This window comes from Dendropsophus ebraccatus, chromosome 9, assembly GCF_027789765.1.
Source record: "Dendropsophus ebraccatus isolate aDenEbr1 chromosome 9, aDenEbr1.pat, whole genome shotgun sequence".
Lineage (NCBI taxonomy): Eukaryota > Metazoa > Chordata > Amphibia > Anura > Hylidae > Dendropsophus > Dendropsophus ebraccatus.
This window is the reverse complement of record NC_091462.1, coordinates 64645852-64668570: the sequence shown is the minus strand read 5'-3', so window position 1 is coordinate 64668570 and position 22719 is coordinate 64645852. Positions and strand designations below refer to the sequence as shown.

General features: G+C 42.8%; 1 protein-coding gene across 3 annotated transcripts in view; it reads left to right on the top strand.

Annotated features, from left to right (window-relative positions):
* The window catches only part of FBXL18 (F-box and leucine rich repeat protein 18), a 37040-nt gene that overhangs the window by 2769 nt on the left and 11552 nt on the right, over positions 1-22719 (top strand). For 2 of the 3 annotated variants that reach the window (XM_069983553.1, XM_069983554.1), the window contains exons 2-3: positions 5824-6018; positions 17659-19202. In XM_069983553.1, coding sequence (XP_069839654.1) covers positions 5824-6018; positions 17659-19202 — 1739 coding nt within the window. Of the gene's footprint in view, positions 1-5823; positions 6019-7325; positions 7383-17658; positions 19203-22719 lie in introns of those variants that run through there. The other variant, XM_069983556.1, reaches the window with a different exon arrangement.

Genomic DNA, 22719 nt, shown 5'->3' with positions numbered 1-22719 from the left:
GGCAGTGCCCTCTTGTCCTTTGAGGGGGTTTTACCTGGAACATCTTTTCCCCATATCTCTTGTAGGGGCCATTTATATATTTAAATAAGTTAATCATATCTCCCCTTAAACGTCTCTTCTCCAGACTAAACAAATGTAATTCTTTTAATCTCTCCTCATAACTAAGATGCTCCATTCCCCTTATTAGTTTAGTTGCCCGTCTTTGTACCCTCTCCAGCTCTAGAACATCCTTTTTATGAATCGGGTTCCAAAACTGGACGGCATACTCCAGATGAGGCCGCACCAAAGCTTTATAAAGCGGTAATATTATATCCCTGTCCCGAGAGTCCATGCCTGTTTTAATGCATGACAATATCCTGCTGGCCTTAGAAGCCACTGACTGACATTGTGTGCTGTTCTGTAGTCTATTATCTACAAGTACACCCAGATCCTTCTCTATCAGTGACTCTCCCAGAGTAACTCCCCCCCCAGGACATAAGATGCATGTGGGTTATTAGTACCCAGGTGCATAACTTTACATTTACCCACATTGAACCTCATTTGCCAAGTGGACGCCCAAACACTCAGTGTGTCTAAGTCATCCTGTAACATCTGCACATCCTCCATAGACTGTACTGTACTACAAAGCTTGGTGTCATCTGCAAAGATAGAAACATTGCTGTTAAATCCATTCTCAATATCATTAATAAACAAGTTAAACAGAAGAGGGCCCAGTACTGACCCTTGGGGTACACCACTTATTACCGGGGACCATTCGGAGTAGGAATCATTGACCACCACTCTCTGGGTACAATTATTAAGCCAGTTTTCAATCCAGTTACACATTAAATTTTCCAAACCGATAGACTTTAACTTACCCATCAGACGTCCATGAGGAACTGTGTCAAACGCTTTTGCAAAATCCAGGTACACGATATCCACAGCCGCGCCGCCATCCAGGCTTCTACTTACCTCTTCATAGAAACATATTAGGTTGGTTTGACAGCTTCTGTCCTTAGTAAAACCATGCTGGTTATCACTTATAATACTATTAGCCACTACATATTCCTGGATGTAGTCCCTTATAAGCCCCTCAAATAGTTTCCCCACAATGGACGTTAAGCTTACGGGTCTATAGTTACCTGGATAAGTTCGAGAGCCCTTTTTGAAGATCGGCATTACATTTGCCTTACGCCAGTCCCTCGGCACAATACCAGTAAGCAAAGAATCACGGAATATTTCATACAAGGGTAGTGAAATTACAGAACTGAGTTCCCTAAGAACTCTGGGGTGCAATCCATCAGGCCCTTGAGCTTTGGTTACATTGAGTTTGTTTAATTTATCTTGGACCATATCTATAGTAAACCAGTTCAGTACATTACATGTGTTAGCAGCACTGTCCCCACCCACCTCAGTACTGGCCCCACCCACCACAGCTCCATCCTCTTTTGTATATACAGAACTGAAGAACCCATTAAGTAACTCAGCTTTCTCCTGATCCCCAGTTATTAATTCCCCTTCACCATTATTTAGGGGTCCTACATGTTCTGACCTTGGTTTTTTTGCATTAATATATTTGAAGAATTTTTGGGGGTTTCTTTTGCTTTCTATAGCTACCTGCCTTTCATTGTGAATTTTTGCTGCTTTTATTACATTTTTACAGGTTTTGTTGACTTCTTTGTAATGTTTAAATGCTACAGCTGACCCCTCTGATTTATATTTTTTGAATTCCCCTTTTTTCTCATTTATAGCCCTTCTAACCTCGGTTGTAAGCCATGTGGGATTGGATTTTAACAGTTTATATTTGTTACCCATAGGAATATATTTGGCAGTACAGTTATTTAATGTGGATTTGAAGATTTCCCATTTATTAGCTGTATCCGTATGTGACAGCAGCCGCTCCCAGTCTATGCCCTGAAGTTCTGCCCTTAACCCAGGAAAATTGGCCCTTTTAAAATTAAGAGTTTTTGCCCTCCCAACATGTTTTTCTTTTCTACACTTTAAGCTAAAAGTCACTATATTGTGGTCACTATTACCCAGGTGTTCATGGACAGTGACATCCCCAACCAGCTCAGTGTTGTTAGAAATAACCAGATCCAACAAGGCATCACTTCTAGTTGGCTCCTCCACAAACTGGCCCAGAAAATTATCCTGCAGGAGGTTAAGAAATTCCCTCCCCTTTGTGGTTTTAGCTGAACCGTGACCCCAATCTATATCTGGGTAGTTGAGGTCCCCCATTATCACTACTGTTCCCTCCCGGGCAGCCCGCTCTATTTGTCTATTCAAATGGCCATCTACCTCCTCAGTAATGTTGGGGGGTCTATAGATTACACCAAGAATAATTTTTTCACTCTTTACCTCCTTCTGTAGATCTACCCATAATGCTTCCACATCATCACAGTCATCGCCCACTATTGCATCTTTTACACTCACTTTAATATCATTTCTGACATACAGACATACTCCTCCTCCCCTTCTGCCCACCCGGTCCCTTCTGAACAACGTAATTCCCTGAATATTGACAGCCCAGTCATGTGAGGAGTCCAGCCATGTCTCAGTCACACCAACCAATAAGGCAAAGATATAAAGCAGATTCTCGTGTGTACGTATGCAGTGGATGCAGCCGGTCTCCAGCCACCATGTCCTGAAGAACTCGTAACTAGACTAGATGGAGCAGGTGGTCTTTTCCTGCTGACAGTCTTCTATGTTTCTAATATTCACCGTACACAAAAACTGCTAACAATGTCAGATACCTGTGATAGAGGTCAAATACTGTATAGGTCCAGATTTATCAGCTCTCTGTCAGCTTCCACGCTCTTGAATCATCATGGCCCCCCATGAATTACTTGCTCAGGCAGTCAGTGACTGCAGCTGTGTCCTGCCGCATTCACTGATTGACTGAGTGGGGCATGACATCACAGGATCAGGAGCCCAGCAGGGGACCATAAGCGGTAGCGCTGCATTCCGAGGATAAATAGGACTTACTACTTTATTATGATCCCACTACCCCTTGTCCCCCCTGGGTTTTTCACTGTTGTCCAGAATACCCCTTTAATTTCTGCCTCTCTCTAACGCACACACACAAAAACACGCAATCTTCTTCGAGAGAGGAAACACTACATTGAGGACTGAGGTTACTGGTTCATTACTTATGGCTTTTCCTTCTCTTTCTCTATATTACATAGGATAGCTTTATATTACTCTGCCCGACCATCCCATCTAATAGGGCCAGTGCCTTATTACTGATATATGGAGTAAATGCTTCACCCTTTCTAACTAAATGTATTTGAGAAAATTTTTTCCTGATTTTTATAAATAAGGTCCTTAGATTGATGGAAAATGTATAAAAATTTGTATGAAAGCTTTTTCAAGCTGGAGTCAGTACATTTTTTCCGACTTTAACCCTTTGAGGACCAGGCCCAAAATGACCCAGTGGACCGCGCAAATTTTGATCTTAGTGTTTTCGTTTTTACCTCCTCCTCTTCTAAGAGCTCTAGCACTCTCAGTTTTCTATCTACAAGCCATGTAAGTGCTTGTTTTTTACAGGAATAGTTGTACTTTGTAATGGCGTCATTCATTTTACCATAACATGTATGATGGAATTCCAAATATATTATTTATGAAGATATAAATAGGTGAAATCGTAAATAAGAATGCAATATGGTAACGTTTGGGGGGTTCCTGTGTCTACATAATGCACTATATGGTAACAGCGACATGACACTATTATTCTATAGGTCAGCCCGAACACAACCATATGCAGGTTACACAGATTCTCTAATGTTATATATGTATTTTTTTATTAAATCCTTTTTTTTGGCAATTAAATATTAATAAAATGGGCCTATTATGATGCTTATAACGGTTTTATTTTTTCACCTACGGGGCTGTCTGGGGTGTCATTTTTTCCGCCATGATCTCTAGTTTTTATTAATACCATATTTGTGAAGATCGGACGTTTTGATCACTTTTTATTGATTTTTTTTTTTAATATATAATGTAACATAAAATCGGTAATCTGCGCACTTTTTCCCCTCTTTTCGTGTACGCCGTTCACCGATCACAATGACGCTTGTTATATTTTAATAGATCGGACAATTACGCACGCTACGGTATATTATATGTTTATTTATTTTTATATGTTTTATTTATATAATGGGAAAGGGGGGTGATTTAGACTTTTATTGGGGGAGGGGTTTTGGGGTAGTGTAATAGTGTTTTGAACTTTTTTTTTTTTTTACACTTTTGAAGTCCCTTTGGGGGACTTTTACATACAGTACTTTGATTTTTACACTGACCATTGCTATGCCATAGGCATAGCATTGATCAGTGTTATCGGCGATCTGCTCATTGAGCCTGCCTGTGCAGGCTCAGTGTAGCAGATCGACGATCGGACCGCACAGAGGCAGGTAAGAGACCTCCGGCAGTCCGTTTCAACGATCGGGACCCCCGCAGTCACACTGCGGGGGTCCCGATCGGTAAGTGACAGGGGACTCCCCCTGTCACTTACACTTAAACGCGGCGTTTAAGGGGTTAATGGCACGCGGCAGCGCGATCGCTGCAGCGTGTCATTACCGGTGAGGTCCCGGCTGCTGATTGCAGCCGGCCCCCACCTGCTATGAAGCGCGCTCCGCTCCGGAGCACGCTTCATAACGGGAGAAACACCCAGGACGTAAGGTTACGTCATGGGTCGTCTGGGGACAGACTTCCATGACGTAACCCTACGTCCAGGGTCGTCTAGGGGTTAAAGAGTCACTTTTGTATTTTTTTTTTTTTTGCATAAATTAATAGTCCAGGCAATTTTAAGAAACTTTTTTATTGGGTTTATTAGCCAAATATGCGATTATCTGCATTTAAAAAGCCTTTTCCCAGGTCCCCCCCTCCTTCCTCTTTTCCATCCACTGCAAAAAATCAGAAAATTGTGACTTGTTGCATCAGACGTACCCAGTCTGTTCTATAGAGAGGGGAGGGGGGAGGAGGGTGGAGGGAGTTAGCGGGAAGTGGAAAGCAGATAACAGAGGATTACAAGCACAGAGCTGGGTGACAGCTGTAATCAGAGCTCAGAGAGGTCAGTGGTGACTGTCAAAGGAGATAGAGGGTGATGTATTTGTAGATTAACTCTTTGTCATGTTTTGGTCTTTTATTTAGCTCTCTCCATAGGAGAACAATGAAGACAGAGGGGAGAGCTTCAAACTGCTTTTTCATGATAAAAATGCATTTTTCGGCTAAGAAACCCAACTACAAAGTTTCTTAAAATCGCCTGGACTATTGATTTCTGCCAAAAAAAAAAAAAATTCACGACAGTGACACTTTAACCAAAACTATCTCAGACTCCACAACCCTTGTTTGGAATACCATATAGACATGTCAAAAGTTTTGATTGGTTGAAGTCTGAGATCGCCACTGATGGCTACAATGAGGAGAAGCCTCGTCTATTCGCTCTTCTCCCTGCTTTACTGCTCTTCTGACTCCATAGCCTTCTCATAGAGTCTGTCTACTGCAGCGAGAAGCGCTTAGTCAAATGCTTCTTAAAGCTCACACTAGCAATCGGTGTGTGTGTGTGTGTGTGTGTGTGTGTGTGTGTGTGTGTGTGTGTGTTTGTGTGTGTGTGGGGGGGGGGGGGGGGGGGTCTGCATTGACTTAGCATTTTTATATTAGAAACATGGCTGTATTCTGTACCTCAAGATTATGGGCATATTTTATCTTTCTTTTACGGTGTGTGATTTTAATATATCTGGAATATATTTTAAATATGATGATAGAATAGGCCACCACTGTAGTTACCTTTTTACAATATGATTAATTTGTTTGGTGTTTAATTCATTGTTTTTTTTACCCCTCTAGAATGAGAGCCATGGAAAAATGGAAAGCTATTGTATTACCCCAACTGATCTTTCAGATGAGATTCTTCTGCAAATCTTAAGCTACATACCAAGCACGGATCTGATTCTAAATGTCAGGAATACATGTCGTAAATTTGCAACTTTATGTCTTGACAAGAGCCTTAACAGCAGTGTGGTTCTTCGTAAACAGTATCAGGTGGGTCTTTTCAGTTGTTGAACAGTAAATAGAGAAAGCAAAGTATCTTTTATGATGACCACTCTCTGTGGCTGCTACAGCACTGAGCTCTTTCCGGCAGCTCCATAAAGAATGAATAGAGCCGTGGGTCACAAGCTGACTTGCGGCTGTATTCAAAACAGGGGGTGGGGGGGGGGGCGGTGATTTGTAGATCGCCGGGGGGGTTCAGAGGTTGGACCGCCGCAATCTCTTACTTGTCCCCTATCCTATGAATAGTGGACAAGTTTGAATTGGGGAACCCCTTAAGTCACATCCAGAGCCACAGTTTCTATTGTGCTTATGTCTTTTCTTATTCTTTAGTCAGCACCAGAGTGGCAGTCACTGTTCTGCTGTTACATTATGTCTTATCCTCCAGTCATGTCCTGAGCTGCTTTTGCTATTCTTCTGATATCACCATATCTAGTGCAGTCACATTTATGCCTTCTTAAAATGTATATAAATGGACATTTTGCTTCTCTTGGGATAGACAATGCAGGTTATCATGAAGGAGGAACCAAAGCATTGCCACATTTTCTGGACATGACTATGAGACTTGTTTTGTACTTGTACTTTGAGATGAGGTCCAGATTAGCAGTTTTTTTCGAAAGGCCCTTATTCCTGGCATTCTTCAAATCCCCCTTTTTTTAAGACTCCAAAATTTTACTTTCATGGCATCTATGGAGCTTGTGGGGTTTGGCAAAAATAAACATTTGGTTTTGGGCAATAAATTATATGTACACAAATTTGGTTTGGGCCACCATGAAATAAGTTAAATAAAAAAAAACAAAAGACCTTAAATGGTCAGTTTTGCTTTAAACAACTTTTCAGCCATCTTAACATGAGGAGCACTGTCCAAAAGTAGCCTCCAGGAGCCTTTTTTTAATAGGGTAGTGAAGGGAAGGGGGAGCACTTTCATGCCCTCTTGTGGCAAGACCCAGTTTCTAACCAGACCTATATAAACCAGACACCTATAATAATTTATATATCTGCCTAAGGCCTCCTTTACACGTCAGGAAAATCTGTCAGTTTTTCTTATCAGGAATTTCTGTCAGGATTTTCTGACCCATAGGGTTGCATTGAACACTAAAGCCCCCTTCACATGGCCGGAGAATCCATCCGGATTTGTTAGCAGAAAATCCAGACCGATTGGTGGACCCACAAACAAACAAACAAAAACTCACCTGACACATCGCTCACCTGTAGCTTCTCTCATCATCTTCGGCACTCTCTGCTCTTTTGCTGCAGGGATGCGGGTAGACGCGATGGCATCGCACCGACTGGGGGAGTTTGTCCTTGCTACACACAAGCTTCAGGACAGAAGTTCCTGTAGTCTATGACACTGAATGGTGAGACGAATACTAGAAAATGCCTGCTCTGCCATTTTACAACTGTATCTGTGTCCAGGGGAGGACAAAGATGAGCTTTGCCAGCCGCCACTCAGAGATCCCGGGCTGAGCAGGCAGCTTTCAGCAGTGAGCAGGGCCTTCCTATAGGCTGTGTGGACGTGTGCTGTACAGCTTTAAGAGAATCCTGCTGTCAACCAATGTGAAATTTCGGATGTTTTCCTGATATGCATCAGGAAAGCGCCTAGAATTCCGTGCCGGAATTCATGACGAAAATAGGACAGGATCTATAAAACTGACCTAAGTTTTGGAATGGACTCCCTCAGGAAAAATCTTAAAGGGTGTCTGTGACTAATGGAGATATATAAATAAACTATGGGGGCAATTTATCAAAACTTGTGCAGAGTAACAGGGAAACGACTGGGGTCATTGATGCCTCAATGCCCAGGTCGGTTTAGGATGATCCTACAAGCTGATGTCCCTGTGTCTGCCCCCTCTCCTCTGTCCTCTGCCACTGTTACAATCTTGTGACAGCGGCAGGGGAGATAGGGGAGGGGACAGAGTTCACGGCCGCACGCCCGGCGTGTGCCCTGCTTTCCCTCCCTCCCCGGCTTCCATAGCCAGGAAACCTCAGGCTTCCGGTTTCCATGGCTACCATCGGGGCTCTGCGATCAGTTCACAGAGCCCTGATGGACACCGGCAGAGAATTCTCCCTCTGTAGAGTTTGTAGTCCTACATGAAATAAGATTTTTAAAAAACTACACACCCAATATTCTAGCAAAAAAACCTTTCCAATAGTGAAATAGTTAATCGACAAAATCCCAGATATTTAACCTACATAATGATTAACAAAACCATATTGTACAAAAATATGTCTATTTATAAATCCATTAGTAAAATCCATAAAGTACACAATATACTTCACTAGGACATGCACAGATACATAGAAAAATAGCCAGGGGCACACATTTGGTTGCAGGGGCTTAGCATCAATGTTATTGCAAAGAGTATGTATATAAATACCACAAAATGAGGTTACTGGTAGTCCTAAAGGTAAACTGTTCATATATGGGGGAATCTTTTAATCACAATAGGGTATGCAATGCATATATAAATAAATTCAGCAACCCACACATATATAGTAATGGTAACAGGTAAAAAGCTTATTGATAATAAGCAAAAAAAGTTAGACTAGAGCTCAAAATTATACTAAAGGGACAAACCAAGCCTCTGATGCCTTGCTCCACCGCACCATTGGGGCCCCTGGATTGCCCGATACGTGTTTTGTTACCCAAAGTTTCGTGAGGAGCTGACGAAGCTTTGGGTAGCGAAACGCGTGTTGGACGATCCCTGGGCCCCAACGGTGCGGTGTTTCTTCCAAGCATCTACTGCTCTTTAAGTAAATTAATATTTTTCTCACATTGCTACTGATCTTTGCCCCAACTAATCTGACTGTGTCCCCTTGTTCTTAATCATGTTAACCTTAAAAGGTTTTTAACCCCTTCAAGACCAAGCCTATTTGCACCTAAAAGACCAGGCTCATTTTTCAAAATCTGACCTGTCTCACTTTATGCGCTTATAGCTCAGTGATGCTTTAACGTATGCTAGCGATTCTGAGATTGTTTTTTCGTCACATATGGCACTTTATAATAGTGGCAAAATTTGGTCACTACTTTGTGTGTTTTTTGTGAAAAACATCAAAATATCATGAAAAATTTAAAAAATTAGCATTTTATGAACTTTGAAATTCTCTGCTTCTAAAAAAAGAAAGTTGTATTACATAAATTAGTTACTAAGTCACATTACCAATATGTCCTCTTTATTCTGGCTTCATTTCATAAACATATTTTACTTTTTTAGGGTGTTACGGGGCTTAGAAATTTATCAGCAAATTACCACATTTTTGTGAAAGTTTCCAAAACTGATTTTTTTAGGGACCAGTTCTTATTTTAAGTTGATTTAGGAGGTTTGTATACTGGAAACCCCCATAAGTGACACCATTTTGGAAACTAGACACCTTAAAGAATTAATCTAGGGGTGTAATGAGCATTTTAACCCTACAGGGGCTGGAGGAAAGTATTCACCATTAGGCCGTAAAAAAATGAAAAATTAAAATTTTCCAATAATATATACATTTAGATTAAAGTTTCTCATTTTCAAAAGGAACATGAGAGAAAAAGCACCCCAAAATTTGTAACACTGGTTCTCTTGAGTACTACGGTACCCCATATGTGGGCGTAAACCACTGCATAGGCACACAGCGGGGCTCAGAAGGGAAGGAGCGCCAATTAGCTTTTCCATTGCAGATTTTGCTGAAGAAGTTTCCGAGCGCCAGGTGCATTTGCAGAGCCCCTGTAGTGTCAGCAGAGAGAAAAAAAACCATAAGTCACCCCATTTTGGAAAGTACACCCCTCAAAGAATTCATCTTCGGGTAGGATGAGCAATTTGACCCCACATGTGTTAGAGGAACGTATTCAAAATTAGACAGTAAAAATGAAAAACTCTAATTTTTTCCAATAATATGTTCGTTTAGTTTGAAATTTTTCAATTTCACGAGGAAAAAGAGAAAAAAAGTACCCCAAAATTTGTAACGCAGGTTCTCCTGAGTAAAAAGGTACCTCATATGTCGGTATAAACCACTGTATGGGCACACATCAGGGCTCAGAAGGGAAGGAGCGCCAATTAGCTTTTTCAATGCAGATTTTGCTGAAGAAGTTTCTGAGCGCCAGGTGGGTTTGCAGTGCCCCTGTAGTGCCAGCAAAGTAAAATCTCGCCATAAGTCACCCCATTTTGGAAAGTGCACCCCTCAAAGAATTCATCTTGGTGTGTGGTGAGCATTTTGACCCCACAGGTATTAGAGGAAAGTATTCAAAAGTAGACAGTAAAAATGAAAAACTTTTCGGCGGTCACTAAGGGGTTAATGGGGGTCAGCTGCGGAATCGCAGCTGATCCTCATAATCTCCGGTGCTGTACACAGATGAGAGCGGGATTGCTGTCCCTGCAGCGATCCCGTTCTCATCACAAAGCCCCCTCAAGTCAGGAACGTATGTGTACATTCCTACTGCACGGGGCATGTGCAATAGGAACATATATATACAGATTGCTGACGTGAAGGGGTTAATCATGTCCCTCCTTTCTATACAGATTCTAATCCTTAACCTCTTAATCCATAACGTATATCGGTACGTCATGGATCACTGTCACGTACCGTACCGATACACGGGTCCTTTAAGAGTTCGGTCCTTTTTGGCGTAGGGTGTTTTTTTTCTATATCCTACTGCCATGGTCTGCTGATAAGTGCTGAACATAAGTGTGGCATTTATCAGCAACACCATTTTTGGCGTAGTTTTTTTTTTTTCATACTGAATGTTAAAAAAAAAACGTAAAAAAACACTACACTACATTGAATAAAGTTTTACACTACACCACTACATACCCCATATACCAATCCCTATATAAAAATGGCCCCCAGGGCGTTTTTGGTGTCGGACGCATACGCTATTATTGCCTCTGAATGGGGGATCCTTCTTTCCTCCATCCTCATCATCCAGACACATGTCTGGGGGTAGCGTAGCGTATGCTGCCCCCCAGACACGTCTTTTCCGCCAGTACCATCCCAATAAGAGATGACGGTATGGCGTGAAATTCTACAAACTCTGTGAGAGTACCTCAGGGTACACTTACAGATTTAGGGTACGTGCACACTGCGGAATGGCGAAGGATAACCCTTTGTGCATTCCGCAGCTGGCACCCGCCGGCAGACTGATGCAGGCGTGTGATGCTCGGAGTTAGTGGGAAGATCGTTCGGGAACTGATCCTCCCACTGCTGGATAAAGGTTACCACTGGTACGGATAACTTTTATACCAGCACCCCCTCTTCCGGTCCATTGCTGCCCGAGCTACTGTAGCTTGCGGCACGATCCGAAAATATCAGAAGCAGTAATAAAGCCCTAATTAGTAGCCATGGAGTGGACCCAGCGCTTCTGGATATGAAGAACCCCGTATCGCACCAGGACAACATTTTCCAGGTGACGTCCCCCACACTGGAAAACAGGAGACCCCAGAAGAAGTGCAGAGTGTGGCGTAACAGGGGGATCAGGAAGGACACCATTTTCCAGTGTGACACCTGTCCTGATCACCCCAGCCTCTGCATATTGGATCACTTCAAGGCGTCTCACACGTCATTGGGGTTCTACATTTTCTAAATTCTGTCCCTTATTTCTATTTCAGGGGTCACGTTGATCCGGGGATTATTCTGATTGCCATTATGGAGTCAGGAAGGAATTTTTCCCCTGTGATGAGGCTACTGTCGTCTGCCTTACGAGGGTTTTTTGCCTTCCTCTGGATCAACACAGGTTGAATTTGATGGACACCTGTCATTTTCAACCTTATAAACTAATAATTGACCTAATACCCCCAAATAAATTAAATGGTCCCTTTTCCCTAGCTAAATAGGTATGGCCGCCATTCCCATTAGAGGATGCCATGATGCAATTACAAAGCCTCTGTGCGTCCAGGACAGTAGAAACCCCCCACAAGTGACCCCATTCTGGAAACTACACCCCATAAGGAATCTAACAAGGGGGCAGCTGGGATATGGCCCCCTGGTGACGGCCACATTTGGGACGTGAAAATGAAAAAAATTTTTTATTTTCACGGAACATGTTCTACATATGTGCCTGTTACCAGTGTGGTCCATATGCTCACTGCACCCCTTGTTAGATTCCTTATGGGGTGTAATTTCCAGAATGGGGTCACTTGTGGGGGGTTTCTACTGTCCTGGCAGCACAGGAGCTTTGTAATTGCGACATGGCCTCCATCCTCCATTCCAGCCTCTAAATGGCGCTCTGTCCCTTTGGTGGCTTGCCCTGTGCCCATATGGCACATTATGTCCACATGTGGGGTATTTTCGTACTCAGGGGATTATTTTCTTTTTTAACCCCTTGTGGAAATGGAAAAAAAATCAAGGCTAGACCAGCATTTAGTGTAATTTAAAAATTTTTTTTACTCTAAATCATTGATCTTGTCTTGATTTTTTCATTTTCACAAGGGGCTAAAAGATTAAAAAAAACAACGTGTAGAGCAATTTCCCCTGAGTACGGAAATACCCCACATGTGGACATAAAGCGCCATGCGGGTGCAGGGTAAGCCTCCAAAGGGAAGGAGCGCCATTTGGTTTTTTGAGGCTAGATTGGATTTGAGGGGCCATGTTGCATTTAAAAGACCCCTGTGTTGCCAAGACAGTTGAAACCCCCACAAGTGACCCCATTATGGAAACTACACCCCTCAAGGAATGTAACAAGGCGTGTAGTGAGCATATTGACCCCACTGGTGACGGGCACAAATGTGGAACAATGTGGTGGGAAAATGAAATTTTAAATTTTTTACACTATAATGTTGGTCTAGCCTTGAATTTATCATTTTAACAAGGGGTTAAAAGAGAAAAAAAACACAAAATGTGTAGAGCAATAGTAGAGTCCGTAAATACCCCACATGTGGACATAAAGCGCCATGTGGGTCCAGGGCAAGCCTCCGAAGGTAAGGAGCACCATTTGGATTTTGGAGGTTGGATTTGGCTAGAATGGATGATGAACGCCATGTCGCATTTACAGAGCCATCGTGCTGCCAAGACAGTGGAAACCCCCCACTAGTGATCCCATTCTGGAAACTACACCCCTCAAGGAATCTAACAAGGGGTGCAATGAGGATATGGACCCCTTGATGACAGGCACATTTGTGCCGTGAAAGTGAAAAAATGAAAATTTTCCCTTTCACGTCATATTTTTCCACATTTGTGCCCGTCACCTTACTGCACCCCTTGCTAGATTCCTTAAGGGGTGTAGTTTCCAGAATGGGGTCACTTGTGGGGGGTTTCCAGTGTTTTGGCAGCACGAGGGCTTTGTAAATGCGACATGGCCCTTGAAATCCATTCCAGTGAAATCCAGCTTCCAAAAGCCAATTGGCGCTCCTTCCCTTTGGAGGCTCGTCCTGCGCCCGCTTGGCACTTTATGTCCACATGTGGGGTATTTCTGTACTCGGGAGAAACTGCGCTACATGTTTTGTGTTTTTTTTTTTTTTCCTTTTATCCCTTTGTGAAAATGAAAAGTTGAAGGCTAGAACAACGTTTTTAGTGTAAAAAAATACTTTAGTCTTTTTTCACGCCATATTCGGAAAATCTGTGAATCTGAGGGGTGTAGTTTTCTATATGGTGTCCCTTTAGGGGTGTTTTTTAGGTTTTGGCACCCCAGAGCCTCTGTTTATAATTATGAAAAATATTGGATTACAATAAAATCTCTGCACATTTCTTACACACTTAGCTTTTTTTTCTGTGACTCCCCTAAAGGGTTAAAAAACTTTCTGAATGTGCTTTTGCAGAGTTTTGGGGGTGCAGTTTCTGAAATGGGGTGCTTTGTGGGGCTTTCTAACATACAGTCCCCTCAAATACACTTTAGGGCTCGGTTCACACGTTGTAACAGTGCGGCTGTATTTGCGGCTGTAATTGTGCGGCGGTATTTTTGGTGGTTCGTGTGTATGCTTGGAAGTATAGGATATGCGGCTGCACAGTGCACACTATGTCTGAATCTACGGCCCTATCGTAAACGGACCCGTAAAAAATGAACAAGACCATTGTTTGCGGCTGGACATGCGGCCGAGGATTGACAGGCGGTCCGTACGGAGTACTTCAAAAATAGCCGGCAATGATGCCGAATGCCGATGCCTCTAATAGTTAATATATTAAATTACTAAAACACATTTTCTTTGTAATCAAGACACTTTCGTTGTTCAATAATTTATTTCTAACGAATCCATCATTTTGCAATTAAATATACTGTTAAAATAAATAGATATATAAATAAATGTATATTTATCTATATATTTATTTTTTGACAGTATATTGAATTGCACAATGATGGATTCGTTAGAATTAAATTATTGAACACCGAAACTGAATTTATTTCAACGAAAATGTGTTTTATTAATTAAATATTAATTAGTACAGGAAGCTCTATAAGCCGTTAATTCATATTCCCGGCAATAGAGCATTCTGTACTAATCATCACTTTACTTTAATGAAAACATCAAATGTTTCTTCTAATTATGTTATGACAATAGCATTATTAGAAGAAACATTTAGAATTATATGTGCGCTCAGCTGATTGGCTGTTCGGCTGAGCGCACATATAATGAGCCGGTCCGCAGTACAGTCACTTCATTGTGCTGCGGACCAGCGAAGAGGACACATCGGGGTGAGTATAGAGCTCTCCCCACCCCCTCCCCGGCACTGCACCCCTCCCAGCAAGGAAGGGGGGTCACTTAACCCCTTCCTTGCTGGGATGGGTGCAGTCTGACATCAGTCTGGCCCCCAGGGGGTTAAGGGGGATGCAATCCATCCTCCCTTAACCCCTTGGGGGCCAGACTGTAAGCAGCGATCTGTAAAGATGCTGCATACTGTAAGGAGCACAACACCGCTCACAATGATGGGTGTTGTGCTCCTGTTTGTGTGTTTTTTGTGTGTTTCTCCCTTTTTGTTTTTCAGATATCGGTATCCTGGGGATTACGTCGGATTCCATGGACTACGTCGATGACCAGCGGTTGTTGTTTGAATTTTTTTAATAAAATGGTCAATGAGGGGTGTTTTTATTTGAATAAAAATTTTTTTGAACTAAATAATAAATAAATAATTAAAAAAAAACGCATAGGGTCCCCCCTATTTTTATAACCAGCCGGGTTACAAACCAAACGACAGCAGCCTGGTAACACCAGGGTGGGAAGAGCCATTGGTTTAGGCCCTCCCCAGCCTAAATCTTACCAGCCTGCTGCCGCCCGGTCCAGGAGCGCCAATTTTGACGCTCCGGGACCACTGGCACCCGGCTCTTCCCAGTACCCCTGGTGGCATTGGGTACTGGGGTAATAATAGGGGGTTAGTGTTAGCCATTTTATACCGGCTAACACTAGGCCCCAACTTAGTAATGGATTCCGTCTATTAGACGGCTTCCACTACTAAGTCTATAAAGTAAAGAAATAAAGACAAGACACAAGTTTAAAATTTTTTTTATTCAAATAAAAACACCCCCACACCCCTCATTGACCATTTTATCAAAAAAATTCAAACAACAACCGCTGGTCATCGACGTAGTCCATGGAATCCGACGTAATCCCCAGGATACCGATATCTGAAAAACAAAAAGGGAGAAACACACAAAAAAAACACAAACAGGAGCACAACACCCATCATTGTGAGCGGTGTTGTGCACCTTACAGTATGCAGCATCTTTACAGATCGCTGCTTACAGTCTGGCCCCCAAGGGGTTAAGGGAGGATGTATTGCATCCCCCTTAACCCCCTGGGGGCCAGACTGATGTCAGACTGCACCCATCCCAGCAAGGAAGGGGTTAAGTGACCCCCCTTCCTTGCTGGGAGGGGTGCAGTGCCGGGGAGGGGGTGGGGAGAGCTCTATACTCACCCCGATGTGTCCTCTTCGCTGGTCCGCAGCACAATGAAGTCACTGTACTGCGGACCGGCTCGTTATATGTGCGCTTAGCCGAACAGCCAATCAGCTGAGCGCACATATAATTCTAAATGTTTCTTCTAATAATGCTATTGTGATAACATAATTTGAAGAAACATTTGATGTTTTAATTAAAGTAAAGTGATGATTAGTACAGAATGCTCTATTGCCGGGAATATGAATTAACGGCTTATGGAGCTTCCTGTACTAATTAATATTTAATTAATAAAACACATTTTCGTTGAAATAAATACAGTTTCTTTGTTCAATAATTTAATTCTAACGAATCCATCATTGTGCAATTAAATATACTGTCAAAAAATAAATATATAAATATACATTTATTTATATATATATTTATTTTAACAGTATATTTAATTGCAAAATGATGGAATCGTTTACATTTAATTATTGAACAATAAAAGGGACTTTATTAGACAGAAAATGTGTTTTATTAATTCAATATATTAACCATGAGAGACATCGGCATACTGCAGAGGATCGCAAACCCCGGTAATAGCGATTCATGTAAACTGTGTTCCCTGCTTTCCCAGATGCATCCAGAGGTGTTTGCATCACTTTCTTAACATTTTATTTGTTATTTTTAGTTGAACCAGATTTCCAAGTAAATGACCGTATGTTTTGAGCCGCATGTCTATTTTTTCCCACGGCCGGAGTTTTACCCGCACATTTACAGCCGCATAAAAAATACAGCCGCACAGTTACAGCGTGTGAACCCAGCCTTAACCTGAACAGGTCCCTAAAAATATCTGATTTTGAAATTTTACTGAAAATTTGGAAATTTGCTGCTAATGTTTTACGCTTTTTATTGTCTATTTCATTTTTTTTATAGTTTAATTAATGCCGCCAACATAAAGTAGACATGTTGCTAATGCTATTTAATATATAATTTATGTGGTATAACCATTTTCTGTATAAGCAGAAAAGTTTTAAAGTTGGAAAAATGCATTTTTTCACGTTATTTTGGTTTTTTTCATAAAGATTCGTTATAACTCCAATTTACAAGAAATGATAAGTACAATATGTCACTAGAAAACAGTCTCAGATTCAGCCGGATAGGTAAAAGCATCCCGAAGTTATTAATAAATAAAGGGACACAGGTCATATTCATAAAATTTGCTCCGGTCCTTAAGGCCATTTCAGGCCCGGTCCTTAAGGGGTTAAAGGAGAAGTCCCATGACCTAAAAAAAAACAAACAGAAAGGTGTGAGGGGTTGCGTAATAAACAAAGTTTATTTACCTATTCTTGTGCCCTGTGATGCTGCTCCCGGGTCCTGTGGACAGCTGTTGGCCGCCTGCAGCTCTTCCAACTGCAATGTCACATACCAGACTGAGCAATTGCTTGCTCAGCCATTCAGTCACTGAGGCAGGACACTGCACCAGTTACTGACTGGCTGAGCGGGCAATTGTTCAGCCGGTCCATGTTATTATAGCTGAAAAAGCAGAGTATGTGGCCCGCCGGTCATGATGTAACAGGATTCCAGCAGAAAATGACAGCAGGCAGCTGGACTTGGAAGCGGCGCTACGGAGGCATGGGGACGGGTAAGTATACAATTGCCTGCACTTCCCCTGTCGACCTGACTTTATTTTCTGGAGACTTCCCATTGAAGTCTTTCTTGATATGTTTTATGCCTCACATCCTCCACCATTTTTTTAATCCGACTTTGCTCCACTAATTATAAGCTCATTGTTATCTTAGAATTGTTTTTATTTTTTTGTCCTCATTATTTATGTATTATTTTTGTTTTAGGCCAGAGATGAACAAGTGAAGCAAATGCTCCGAGTGATATCTCAAGAGATCTGTGAGCTTGACATAAGTGACTGCTACTGGTTGAATTCCCCTACAGTGGATATTGTGTCAAGTTGTAGAAAACTTGTCAAATTGGATTTGGCTGGCTGTTCTGTGACCTCTCTGCGGTTGTCAAAGATTCTTACAAACCTTAAATTTTTGCGTTCATTATCTCTTGATATCCACGGAGGTTTTGACTCAGGACAGCTAAGCAGTGAGTGCAGAACTACCTTAGGGCACTTAAGAGAACTAAAACAAACCCTGTTTGTTCCATCTTATGGTGTTGTGCCCTGTTGCACTAGTCTTGAAAAGTTGCTTCTTTACTTTGAAGTCTTGGATAGAACTCGTGAAGGAATGGTAATGTCTGGACAGTTAATGGTAGGAGAAAGTAATGTCCCTCACTATCAAAACCTGAGGCTATTTTATGCCCGTCTTGCACCTGGAAACATAAATGAAGAGGTTGTTAGACTGTACCTGGCGGTTCTTAGTGACCGTACCCCAGAGAATCTGAGATCTTTTCTAATATCTGTTCCTGGGAGCTTAACAGAAAGCAGGGCTACCAAAAATCTGTTTGAATCCATGGCAAAGAATGTAACCTTGGAGGCCTTCCAGTTACCAAAATCATGGCTTAACGGATCTTCTTTACTCCAACACATGAAGTTTAGTTGTCCTTCATATTTGAGTTTTAGTCGCTGCATGATTTCTGGAGAACAGCTTACTCAGACGCTCCTAAATGGTGGAAAAGATTGCAAGAGCCTTGTCAGCTTAAATTTGAGAGGTTGCACATTATGTCTAATTTCAAATGTACCTTTTAAAAAGCCAGAAGATGACATAGATTGCTCACTTCTAGACAGACTAGTATGTGCTTGCCCGAACCTTGTACATTTAAACTTGTCATCTGCACACCATCATAGTTCAGATACACCTGGGACACATCTATGTGATGTTTTTTCACAGCTTAAGAAATTACGTTCATTGTCTTTGCCAGTGTGTGCAATAGCCGATAACAATAAAATTAATAAAACTCAGTCTACTGGACAATCTACACCAAGTACTTCTGCTAATTCATTTAGTAAAAAAATTCGTATTGGGGCACAAACTTTTCAGGTGTCAGAAGAGCAAAATATGCTTAAGTTACAGTCTGCATTCTGCAAACTTCTTAAGGGAATACCTGCTTTGGAATGCTTAGAATTGATTGGCTCAAATTTCTATTCAGTTATGCCCCGTAATGATCCAGCAATTCGAAACACTTACCCACCATGTAAACGTTCCCACACTGTGAGTGATGCTGATGTCGCTGCAATCAGTCAACTCCATTTTTTGCAAAGCCTTACACTAGCCCAGCTGCCAGGAATACTTACTGGCTCTTGCCTTGTGAGCATTGGCAGGAGCTGTCAGCAGTTGCGTACTCTATCATTGGCAAATTTTGGCATGATGGGAAAAGTAATGTTCATGTCCTCCCTCTGTGAGATGTTGACTCATTGCAAATATTTGAAAGATCTAAGGTAAGATACATTCATTTTTATTGTTGTAGGTAATTTACCTTTGTTTTGTTATAACCTTTCCCCTGCCCTGTGCGTATCTTATTTGACCTGGCAGGAAGGCACTTCAGTAGTCAAGGATGTATAAGGTGACTTTTTCACTGTGTAGCAGCTAGAGCTGCAGTATTAACAATGTTTTAAACCAAGAGCCTCCCGCTGTACTACAGCCAAAGATGGAACCTGTAGTAATAGCATTGGAAACTGACAGCTGCAAATACACAGACTGAAGTAAGTTAAGTCATTCATAAACTGAAGTTAAGAAAAAAAATGTGATTATGGAACTTTACAGAGTTTGTATTTACACCATTCACTGAGCAGTGAAACAAGTCAGCAAGTTGCTTATATTGTTGCTGACAGATTTTGGCATAATGTGAATTTTTATGTGTATACTCTGTGAAATATGTACCACCAACAAAAGGAAACTAAATTTACGTAGCAAAAAATCTTTATTAACCCCTTAACGACATCGGGCGTAAACTTACGCCCTCGCGCCCTGGTACTTGGCGCATCAGGGCGTGTTCGCACACAGCGATCGGGGAAGATGGCCTGCTATAAATCATAGCAGGCCATCTTAGCTTCTCGGCACAGGGGGTAGTTAACACCCCCCGTGCTTACGATCGCCGCTATAGGCTGATCAATTCAGATCAGCCAATAGCGGCGATCGGAAAAGCACCGATGACCCGGAAAAAAATGGCGGTCGGTGCTGTCCGAGGACGGCACCGACCGCCATTACTGTAAAAAGTAATGGTGGTCACCGTGCCACCGGCCCAATCGCCGTGAACGGCCGGCCGTTCACGGTGATCGGGCCGGTGGCACGGCGATCAGAGTCCCACAAAATAAAAAATACCTGCCCTGGACCCCTCAGCTAGGTAGCTGAGGGGTCCAGAGCAGGTATTTGTACATTACTCACCTGTCCCGGGGTCCTGATCGGCGTCTTCCGGGTTCGCGACGTCCTCTGTCTTTCCGGCGCGTCTTCGGATCTTTCCGGCGGTCCCCGTCGTCTTCTTTCGGCTATTTTCGGCTCCAGCCTCGTCATTTTCCGGATTTTGCGCTCTGCTGCCCTCTAGCGGCTGATATGTGTAATACACTTATCAGCAGCTACAGAGATGTTCAGAATGTAGAAAAAGTTTGTTTTTTTTTCCAATTTTTTTTTTTTTTCTATTTTCCGCACCCTATCGCCGCTGAGTGTTGATAAGCATCGCACGAAAGTGTGCTGCTAATCAGCCACTCCTCCTTTTTGGCGTAGGGTGTTTTTTTTCTATATTCTACTGCCACGGTCTGCTGATAAGTGCCGCGCATAAGTGCGGCATTTATCAGCAACTCCTTTGTTGGCGTAGGTTTTTTTTTTTATACTTACTGTAAAAAAAAAACACGTAAAAAACACTACATTACACCACACTACATTGAATAAAGTTTGACACTACACCACTACATACCCCATATACCAATCCCCATATAAGGATGGTCCCCAGGGTGTTTTCGGCGTCAGAGGGATACGTTATTATTGCCTCCGACACCGAAACAGCCAGTGAGGATGAATGGGGGGATCCTTCTTTCCTCCATTCATCCTCATCATCCAGTGACATGTCTGGGGGGTAGCGTTGTGTACGCTGCCCCCCAGACACGTCTTTTCCGCCAGTACCGTCCCAATAAGAGATCACGGTATGGTGTGAAATTCTACAAACTCTGTGACAGTACCTCTGGGTACTCTTACAGATTTAGGGTACGTGCACACTGCGGAATGGCGAAGGATAACCCTTCGTGCATTCCGCAGCTGGCACCCGCCGGCGGACTGATGCGGCCGCATGTCTCTACCCGTGTCATAGACTCCATTCTATGCACGGGCGGATTCCGTCGTCCATCCAAAGAATGAATACGTTGGACGGAGAGCGGAATCCGCCCGTGCATAGAGTGGAGTCTATGACACGGACGGAGACGTGTGCCTGCATCAGTCAGCCGGCGGGTACCAACTGCGGAATGCACGAAGGGTTATCTGTCGCGATTCCGCAGTGTGCACGTACCCTTAGAGTGTATGTAGGAAGGGACACCCGAATCCAGCCCCTAGATGCCCCTCCCCCCCCCCCCCCCATCCTCGGAACAAGTGGAAAGATCGTCAGGGAACTGATCTTCCCACTGCTGGATAAAGGTCACCACCTGTACTGGGATAACTTTTATACCAGCACCCCCTCTTCCGGTCCCTCGCTGCCCTATATCTTGCGGCACGATCCGAACATATCAGAAGTAGTAATAGCGCCCTAATATTTAGCAGCCATGGAGCGGACCCAGCGCTTCTGGATATGAAGGACCCCGTATCGCACCAGGGCAACATTTTCCAGGTGACGTCCCCCCCACACTGGAGAAAGGGAGACCCCAGAAGAAGTGCAGAGTGTGGCGTAACAGGGGGATCAGGAAGGACACCATTTTCCAGTGTGACACCTGTCCTGATCCCCCCGGCCTCTGCATACTGGATCGCTTCAAGGCGTACAACACGTCACTGGAGTTCTACATTATCTATCTAAATTCTGTCCCTTATTCCTATTTCAGGGGTCACGTTGATCCAGGGATTATTCTGATCGCCATTATGGAGTCGGGAAGGAATTTTTCCCCTGTGATGAGGCTACTGTCGTCTGCCTCACGAGGGTTTTTTGCCTTCCTCTGGATCAACACAGATTGAATTTGATGGACACCTGTCATTTCCAACCTTATAAACTAATAATTGGCCTAATACCCCCAAATAAATTAGAATTGTCCCTTTTCCCCAGCTAAGTAGGTATGGCCGCCATTCCCATTAGAGGATGCCATGATGCAATTACAAAGCCTCTGTGCGGCCAGGACAGTAGAAACCCCCCACAAGTGACCCCATTCTGGAAACTACACTTGATAAGGAATCTAACAAGGGGGGCAGCTGGCATATGGCCCCCTGGTGACGGCCACATTTGGGACGTGAAAATGAAAAAAAATGGTATTTTTTATTTTCTCGGCACATGTTCTACGTAAGTGACTGTCACCAGTGGGGTCCATATCCTCACTGCACCCCTTGTTAGATTCCTTATGGGGTGTAGTTTCCAGAATGGGGTCACTTGTCGGGGGTTTCTACTGACCTGGCAGCACAGGAGCTTTGTAATTGCGACATGGCCTCCATCCTCCATTCCAGCCTCTAAATGGCGCTCTGTCCCTTTGGTGGCTTGCCCTGTGCCCATATGGCACATTATGCCCACATGTGGGGTATTTTCGTACTCAGGGGAAACTACCCTACACGTTTTATGTTCATTTTCTTTTTTAACCCCTTTTGGAAATGGAAAAGATCAAGGCTAGACCAACATTTAGTGTAATTTTTGTAAATTTTTTACTCTAAATCATTAATCTTGTCATGATTTTTTCATTTTTTACAAGGGGCTAAAAGATAAAAAAAAAACAAATGTGTAGAGCAATTTCCCCTGAGTACGGAAATACCCCACATGTGGACATAAAGCGCCATGCG